General features: G+C 55.2%; 1 protein-coding gene and 1 long non-coding RNA gene across 3 annotated transcripts; one reads left to right on the forward strand and one right to left on the reverse strand.

The window, feature by feature from the left end:
• Positions 1 to 676: 676 nt before the first annotated feature.
• Positions 677 to 4,658, reverse strand: Ddn (dendrin). Its single transcript, NM_030993.2, is given in 2 exon segments — positions 677 to 4,055; positions 4,464 to 4,658. Coding segments are annotated over 2 exon segments (1,962 nt in total). The 5' UTR covers positions 4,511 to 4,658; the 3' UTR covers positions 677 to 2,140.
• LOC148004976 (uncharacterized) lies at positions 3,846 to 8,559 on the forward strand. 2 transcript variants are annotated; one of them, XR_015626005.1, is made up of 3 exons: positions 3,846 to 4,079; positions 5,098 to 5,193; positions 6,674 to 8,559. It is a non-coding gene; the product is annotated as an uncharacterized LOC148004976 (long non-coding RNA). The 2 variants fall into 2 exon arrangements; XR_015626004.1 differs by lacking the exon at positions 6,674 to 8,559 and having other exon boundaries at positions 5,098 to 6,220.
• The last annotated feature ends 769 nt before the right edge of the window (positions 8,560 to 9,328 follow it).

The raw sequence follows: 9,328 nt of genomic DNA on the forward strand, positions 1-9,328 counted from the left end.
TGGTAAGACCTTCGGTATCTTTGATCTCTGCCTAGGGTGACCCGGCTTCCTTGGCCTCCTCTACCAAGAGCAACAGGAAATGTGTAGGTTACAGACAGGATCGCAGGAGAATATTCCTGCGGAGTTCTGACCAGTGAACGCCCCTAGAGTTGGGAGAGCCGAATAGGAGACCCTCATTCGCTGAATCAAGGCCAGCCAGGGCTGTGGTCTGGGAGCCCTGCCCCCTCTGAGTCCTGTCTTTGAGTCTCTCTGGGTGTGATGTGAGCTAATTGGAGACTAAAAACCTGAGTGGTTTGAGAGCGGTCTAAGGAGTTGCGGGAGTTAGGGTTAGCGGGAGTAGGGACAGAGGTGGGGCCGGGGACGGGTTCGACCTGGCGACTGAGTCTGGGCAAAGCCCCTGCTCCTGCCCAGCCGGTGGCTAAATTTACCTAGACTGACTCAGCCCTTGCCCGGAATGAGGGGTTGGGGGAGTGCACCGGGGCAGAGGGAAGAGCCGGCAGGGGTGGGACGGGAGGGGGCAAGGAAGGGAGAGTCCCAGCCAGGGAACAGGATGGACTAGAAGTTTCCACCAGAAAGGAGTCCTCCTCCCCCTCACAATGAGCGGGAAGAAGTCAAGAAGCCCTGAGGGAGGGACAGAGTGGGGCTGGGTCAGCGAAAGAGAAACTCCAGAGCTGCATAAAGGGACGAGTAGATTTATTGGGCGCCTACTATGTGCCAGGCACTGTGCAAGACGCTTTATATACATTACCTCATTAAATCCTCACAACAACCCTGCGAGGTAGGTGTTTATAAACCCCCATTTGACAGATGAGGAAACTGAGGCTCAGGGAGGTGAAGTGATTTGGCCAAGGTCACATGGCTAGTAAGTGGCAGACACAGAGGAAGTGCCCAGGGTTGGAAAGAAGGAAAAGAAAACAGAAAAAGGAAAAGGAAAGAAAAAAAAAAAAAAGACTTGAATGTCAGTCTCAAACCGGTAGGCGTGGATTAATACAAAGAAGGGCTCGGCGCGCCCCAGAAGTCTGGGAGACCGGAGGCCTGCTCCCGGCCCCGCGCGCGGTTTGGAGGTGTCAAGGCGGGAAACCGGCGCCGGGAAATAAGGGATCCAGATAACTGGCAGTGCTGGTGTAGGGGCACTCGAGCACCAGCAACCGGGGGGGAATCCGCGACCTGCGCGCGCCCCGTAGTGGCTACAGCGAGTATCACACCCACACCGTCTGCTGTGATCAACCTTCCTCCTTGCCTGGCTGTTTTCCAGGAGAGACACAGAGATAGTCAGGGTCTATCCGGTGGGCCATACCGTCTGCGTCCGGTAACACGTAGAGCATCACTAAGGACACGGAGATGGAGGAAAGGGGCAGGCCTAAAAGTGTTCCAAGCTGATTCATTGGCTACCTTCCCTCTCCAGCTTGGATCACAGCAGGCCAGAGGCAGTGACCGGACCTTTATCTTGCCCTGCTTTGGGGAGCATTCACCTAAACTCGGGAAATTGGAATAGAAGCCCTTTGCCCGTTTAAATCTGAAAACCCTGACTGTCTTCCGAACTGAGGATGGCAGAAGTGGGTAAGAACCCTCAAATTCTACTCGCTCGTTCACAAAATTCTAGGGACAAAAGAATGGGAGGCAGAAATCGCTCGTTTTACATTTACATTAGTCCCTGATGCCCGGGCAGAAAAGTAGTCACTCTGAGATCCACCAGCTAAGTCAGTGGCAGAGTTGGAATTGAAACTTGAGTTGTAACATCTAGGAGAGCCCTCTTGCCAATTTGCTGGTTGAGTGTATGCATTCTGCATTCATTTCTTCTCTGCTAAAAGCCCTCTGTCTCCTGCACTAGGTCACTAGGTTCAAAAGCCTCTCCGTTACTTTTCCTCTCCTGCCAGGGACCCTGCCCTGCCCTTCACTTTGCCTCTCTGAACAGTTCCACACCGAATGTAGCAGGTGTGGGATCCCACCCTCTCTTTCCCTGAAACTGACTCTTGAGTCAGTTCCCTCGTTCCTCCCCTCTCCTCTGTCTCAAGGGAACAGGTACAGGTAGGAAAGAAGAAAAGGAAGCAAACGAAGCCTGGAGAGAGGAAAGGAGCGCGGTGAGCCCAAGGCTGGCTGGGCCGAGCGACACGAGGACAAGGAGGGGCGTCGCTCACTCTCACTCTCTCTTTCCCTGTGGCGTTTTCCTGGTGTCCTCTCGGACGAGGCCTTCCTCGGTTTGACTGATGACATCTAGAATCTCCCCGATACTGTCGCCCAGCTCAGCTGTCTTCCCGCCTTCCCTGGGCCGGGTGTTCCCAACCGCAGGCAGGGTCCTCTCATTCCGCCAGGAGGCGCCTGGGGCGTCTGTGTCGCTTCCATCAGAGGAGCCACTATGGGCGCTGAGATCCTCGGCTTCGTCTGAGTCCGAATCTGGGGCGGTGTGGCGGCGGATGCGGGACACGGCTTCCCGCAAGGCTCCGGCGTAGGGCCCTGGAGTCCGCGCCCAGCCCCCGCCCGCGCGCCGCGGGACCCCAGCTGCTTCTGGGCCCTTCACGCTGCCCGCGCATCCCGGAGCCGCTGGGCCTAAGGTCGAGTGCTCTGGGCTACCTGGATGCGTGGGGGCATCTCGCGGGTTCACTTCGCCGACAGGGAACCCCAAACCGCTGGAGGAGCGCTCCTCCAATGAAGAATCCCCCTGCTGTCTGCCCTCAGCCTCGAACTCGCGACCCTCACTCGGTGGGTTTAAGACTCGACTGCTCAACAGTCGCTTTTGGCAAACTGAAGGGTTGGCAGCGGCCCCTTTGCCCTCCTCCTCAAGGCAGGGTTTGGGTTGCCTGAGGCTGTCGCTCACGATGCATGACTCCCCAGAGGGCGCGAGCTGCCTCTGCTGGGTTCGAGGGGTTGGAACGTACTGGGACTTTATCACCACGCATGTGGCATCAATGACAAAGATGCCTTCTCTACCAGCGGGACCTCGGGAACTGCGGGGCAGGGTGTGGGCACGGCGGGTCACCTTCCAGACTTCCAGGGTCTCATGCTCTGTCCCCTCTCTTTGACCCAGGGACTCTTTCCACCCGGTGCCTCCAGGAGCCCAGGGTCTGGGGAGGGTCTGGCTATGCCTAACTGGAGGCTTTTTAGGGGAGGAAAGCCAACACGTGGGAAGCCACATCTCCTCACTTCCTTCTTTCCCTTTCCTTGATCCCCTGAGGTGCTGCCTAGACCTGGGAACAGGACGTGGTGGGCTACTGATCGTGGACCCAGAGAGAGCGACCTCCGTGACTGGACCAGTAGTTTTGGCTTGGGAATGACCATCACCACCACTGTTTAGGCCAGCAGCAGCTAGGCCTGAACTTTTCTCTACAGCCCCTTTGCAAGACTCTGGCCTAGCTCTGGCTGCTGCACAGCCTGGAGCTCCTCCTAAGAGTCCCCGTCCCTGTCTGAGACCCCAAGCTCCTAGAACATCCCGGTAGATTCGAGGATCCAGCCTCTTCTTCGTGCGCCCTCCCTCTGTCCTGGTGGTAGCTGGCACTGGGGCTGATGAGGTGGGCGCCCGGGAGAGCTCCGGGCCTCGCTTAGTCCCCAGGGTCCTGTGGGGACCTTCATAAGAAGGTGGAGCCACGTAGGGTGGCGGCCGGTCCCAGCGGCGTCTTGGGGCTGTGCCTGCAGCGCCTCTCAGCAGCAGGTGAGCCTCGTAGCTAGGAGGCCCTGGCCTTCTGCCTCCCCATGGCCCCGCCCATGCAACCCCTGGGTCACCCTGCGGGAGCGCGGATGGTCGGGGCGCTCGCCCCACCTGCCCGAAGCGCTCTGGTCTGGAGAAAACTGGAAACCCTGTAGGTTGGGCCGCCCGAAGGGCGTTCCGGAGCTCTGGGCGGGGCTGACCTAGGGGACTCCGTCGGGCCCCGCCAGCCTTGCGCCTTTTTCTCTCGGTCTCCTTGGCCTCCCGCTCCTGCGACGCCGCCTTTCTTTTCTCCTGTTCTCGGGCTCGGACCTCGGCGGGGGGCCCTGCCCGCCAGTTGGTCGCCTCCTGCAGCACCCTGGAGGCCCAGGGTCGGCGGGGTGGCGGCTCAGGGGATCCGGGGCGCAGCCTACACCTGGGACAATGAGCAGGAACCCAGGTGAGCAGTTTGCGGGGACAAGGAGCCGAGGTCCGGGGAGCTGGGAGCACTGGAGACCACTTGGGGCAGCCATGTGGGAGGGTTCGTGTGAGTGTCTGAGCGAGTGCACGTGCGTATGTGTTAGGGCTGAAGTCGAAATGAGACTCCTCACCATCTCTCCGTGCACACTTTAACAGCGACTGCCCCATCTCACCGCCTGCCACTAGCACCACTCCTGTCCCCCCAAACAGCGCTCAATGAGTCAGGCCCCAGTCCTCGACGAGTGGGGGAGGGAGACGCGGGAAAGAGAAGGGGCCAGCAGCAATCGCTGGTGCCAGCGGGGGGGAGGTCTGGACCCCACTTCCCGCCCCACCACTTGCTGCCCCTCACCCCTCCTTCACTCACGTGCGGTTCTGGGGCCCACGGGCCCAGTAGCTGGCCTGGATGTCCATGGACTGTCGAGAAGCAGCGCGACGGCTATAATGACAGGAAATAGTCTTCACTTCAATCACCAACAGCTTGGACTTCTGCACCCAGAGGCAGCTGCCGGACTCCTCATCCTGGAGCTCCCGGGGGCTGTCGGGCCCCTCGGAGAATAACGGGCCATCCAGCATCCTGCCCCACCCCACCCCGGCCCCCCACCCTCCCACCCGCCCCGTGAGCCCCCTCCCAACCCAGGGAGCCGGCGCCCACTGCAGAGCGGCAGGCCCAGGGACTGGCAACTATATATACCCGGGCACACGTGTGTGCCTGTCTGTGTGTGTGTGAGTGTGTGTGCGAGCGCGCGAGCGCGCGCGCATGTGACACGCCGCCGTGGACGGCTCCGCGCTGCTTCCTCCCCCCATGTGCACGGCCGCCCCCTGGGGCCTGGGATTGGACGCCCCTTCCCACTCACTGCTCAGGTCCCCCAAGCCTAATGGGACCCGCGAGTGGGTGGGGAGAGACTTCGGATTCTTGCCAAGCTTTCGATGCCCTCTCCCCCAGCCCCCATTTCTTCATCCTTCCCGAAGTTTTAACCCTTTGCTTTCCTGTTTGTCAGGTTGCCTAACCACCAGTGCTCTATCTCTGACTGCCTGCCTGCCTGCTCGCCTGGACTCCTTTCTCTTGACAGGGAGTGGTGAGAACAGAACTCAAGGTCTATGCCTGCCACTCGCTGCTGCTTTCCATGGGGTTGGGGTGCAAGAGAGACCGGCCCACAGCTGGGGGGAGCGGGCTATTTTTAGTTTCGGTGGCATTCGGGTGCAGCTGAGATGAGTAACCAGTTCCTAAGCAGTGCAGAGAAGAGGCACCGCTTTCGGGAAGCTTTTGTGCGACTTTGGGGGACAGCTGCTCCCCCAAGATCTCAGAAAGGTGCACCTGTACTCCTCAGCTTTCTCTGCTGAGGCAGAACTCAGTCTATCCTGGTATCAAGCAGCAGGGCAACTCCCACTCTAGATATGGGTGTCCTTGGACACCCACAGAGCCTTCCATGAGCAGCAGGCTAGCTCCCCTAACCCAGAAGCCAGGATTCTAGGGTTACACAGTTCTGTGCCCACACAGCTCTACCAAGCCTTATGTGGAGTGCAGATAGAGTGCTTATATACACTTGTACCCTAACAGAGGCGGATGGACTAGTGTGCTCTTGTGACACAGCCAAATCCCCTAGCAACAGAAAAGATAAAAGTGGCCTTTCTCTCCTAAATTGGGGCTTCCACTCACGACTGTCGCCATGCCTAGTTCATTTGACTGCCCTGATATGCAGCTCACCTTTTGGGCTCACCCTATTCTTGGGGTGGGGTGCTGCTTGCACCCTCAGCATCCCTCCCCCTAAGCCTGTACCAGGTGTCCCCTGATTCACCATGGTAATGTTAGTGGCAGCACAGCCCACGCCAACCCTTCCATGCAGAGACTTAGCAACCATGCCTGGCAACCGTAGCAGCAGCTCAGTGGAGGGGAGGGGTGCAGGGAGCGGGCTGAGAGGGTGGCAATGGCTCCTGAGGAAGAAGGGACCACTTGCATTTGCTGCTCCTGACTTTAAGATCAGAAGCCTGTGAGCTTCCACATTGTATCCCTGGTCTCCTTCAGCTGCTTCCTTGGGCTGAGACTTGTTGGGGTTCTTGGGGGGTAAATGGGAGAGACAAAAGATCACAGTTGGTTTTCCATAAAAATGCATGGAACATTTGGATACAGAGCCTTCTTTCTAAGGGGACAGGGACCAAAAGAGTTGTTATAGTGCACACTCATTGAGAAACAGCAAGGTAGAACCTGACCTCCCCTGGCCCCCTCCCCTGACCCCTTCCCCTGCCCTCAGACCCATGATTCCATGCACCTACCGGCTGCCCTGAAGATGGCTTGCAGGCACTGCTTTTCACCAGGTTCCAATAGAGTCCCACAGCTTTTAAAGCCTTGCCTCCTCCCTGGACAAATCCTCCTTGGTGAAGGAATGTGACACGAGGAGACATTTGTCCTTTCCACCCCCTACACACACATACACACACACACACACATGCTCTAATTATAATCATTTGGAGGCCTCCCTCCCCCAAGCTTGGGAATGTGCTGAGAGCAAAGATGTGGGTGCACTGAAAGCTGACCTCTAACAAGTGCCTGATGTGTTTGCTCCCTGTGTTCCTCAGGAAGCAGGCTTTGTGAAAACATGAATCGTGTGGCCCAGGTTCCTCTGAAGGCATAGGCAAGAGAAGAGAGAATGAACCAGGGAATTACTCAGAACCTGCTCCTGGCTTGGATGCTAATGGGTCCTATCAGCAAGCTGTGGTAGAAGGAGGCAGAGCCTGGCAGTCTTCCGTCCTCAAGGTGTTTGGCATCACTCTCAGCACAGATGATGGGACTGCTGGGTTGACCCCAGCTCTGCTATTCCCCCATAATGTACTCTCTATCTTAGAGGAAAGGCAAGGGGATTGTGGGTTCAAACAGAGTACCGGTCCGGCAGCAACATCCAAACAGTTCAACCTTCCCTTAGTTAGGGTTTTGTTTTGTTGTTTTTTTTTTCTTGGAGCTGAGGACCGAACCCAGGGCCTTGCACTTGCTAGGCAAGTGCTCTACCACTGAGCTAAATCCCCAACCCCCTTAGTTAAGGTTTTACTGCTGTGAGCAGACACCCCTTGACCAAGGCAAGTCTTATAAGGACAACATTTAATTGGGGCTGGCTTACAGGTTCAGAGGTTCAGTCCATTATCATCAAGGCAGGAACATGGCAGCATCCAGGCAGGCATGGTGCAGGGGGATGCTGAGAGTTCTATGTCTTCATCTGAAGGCTGCTAGAATACTGACTTCCAGGCAGCTAGGGTGAGGGTCTTAAAGCCCACGCCCACAGTGACACACCTGCTCCAACAAGGCCCCACCTGCAAATGCCACTCCCTCGGCCAAGCATATTCAAACCATGACATTGCTCAAAGACCCTAATGGGTTTCTACTTTCCAGAGACCTGACATGTTAGGAAAATTTGCATGGGCCTTAGCTAACTATGGTCCAAGCAGAGAAAGTAAGGGAGAGTAACTACAGGAAATAAGGTGTGAACAGTCAGCATAGACCAGAGAAGACAAAAATCTGGTGTGAAGTAGGAAGGTGGGTTGAGGATTTAGCTTAATGGTAGAGCGCTTGCCTAGCAAGTGCAAGGCCCTGGTCCTCAGCTGGGGGTGGAGGGGACAAAAAATTTAAAAGGGAGGGGGTGCTGGAGAGATGTCTCAGTGGTTAAGAGCACTGACTGCTCTTCCAGAGGACCTGAGTTCAATTCCCAGCAACCACATGGTGAACATCTGTAATGAGATCCTCTTCTGGTGTGTCTGAAGACAGCTACAGTGTACTCACATACATAAGATTTATTAATCTTTTTTTAAAAAAAAAAAGAAAAGAAAAAGAAGGCAGGAAGGCATAAAACTGAGAACCAGACAGCTTAAGTTTAAATGCTAGTTTTTAAATTTTTATTTTGGTTTTTCATTTTTTTTCTTTTTTCCCCGGAGCTGGGGACCAAACCCAGGGCCTTGCGCTTCCTAGGCAAGGGCTCTACCACTGAGCTAAATCCCCAGCCCCTATTTGGGTTTTTCAAACCAGGGTTTCTCTGTGTAGCCCTCCCTGGTTGTCCTGTAACTTGCTCTGTAGACCAGGCTGGCCTCTAACTCAAGAGATCCATGTGCTTCTGCCTCCCAGAGCGCTGTGATTCAAGGTGTGCACCATCACCTGGCTTTTTTTTTTTTTTAATAATAGACATGAATTCATGATGTAGTTCCTGGAACTTGCTATGTATGTAGACTAGGCTAGCCTAAACTCAAGAGCTGTCTGCCTCTACCTTCCAAATGCTGGAACTAAAGGCATATCCCGCCATGCTTGTCTACCAGTTTTGCCTTAAAACATTTTATTCATGTGTATGCACGATGTTCTATGTGTGTATTGGCACACATGCCATGCTGTACGCATGGAGGTCAGAGGACAACTTTGTGGTGTTTGTTTTCTCTTTCCCCCTTTAAATAAATAAACTTGGGTAACCGGGCTTGCCCGGCTAGTGACTTTACCAGTTAGCCTAGCTTTTCACTAGCAGTGTGGCTCTGGACCACAGCCAGTCTCTGTGCTTCAGTTTAAAAAAAAATTCTCTTAAAACTGGAAAAGGTGCTGGGGAGACAGCTCAGGTGGTAAACACACGTCTTGAAAGCTTGAGGAGCTGGGTCCGATTCTCAGAACCTACATTAAAAAGCCACGTGTGCTTTTTTAATCCCACGGATCTTTGGGGCCTGGTGGCCAGCCAACCTTGTCTATGTGGTGAAAGCCCACCCCATCCCCCATGCCCAGGGGTCCCTCCTGAGGACCCCTGTTTCAGGTTGTCTTCCAACTTACACACGTATGCACACATATCCGTCGTCACAAATGGAATGAGTAGAACGCTGTTTTAAAAGGGGTAGAGGCGGGGTGAAGGGGGAATGGCTTAGCAGTTAAGAACACTGGCTGCTTCTCCAAAGGATCTGGGTTCAATTCTTTCGTTCACAGGACAGTTGACAGCCGTTGGATCCATGGGCACCAGGCACACACACAGCACACAGACATATGTGCAGACAAAACACCTGAACACACAACTGTAAACAAATTATGTTTAGGACCTTGGAAAATGCTACAAGTGTTAGGAGCATGTATTGTTCTCTCAGAGGACCCCAGCTCAATCCCAGCAGTCAGGTACCTCACAATTGCCTATAACCCTTGCTTCAGGTCTGGTGCCTCTGGACTTCTTGGGCAATTACACTCACATGCACACACATGCATACTCAAAAATAAACCTAAAAAAG

This window comes from Rattus norvegicus, chromosome 7, assembly GCF_021556685.1.
Source record: "Rattus norvegicus strain SHRSP/BbbUtx chromosome 7, alternate assembly SHRSP_T2T, whole genome shotgun sequence".
Lineage (NCBI taxonomy): Eukaryota > Metazoa > Chordata > Mammalia > Rodentia > Muridae > Rattus > Rattus norvegicus.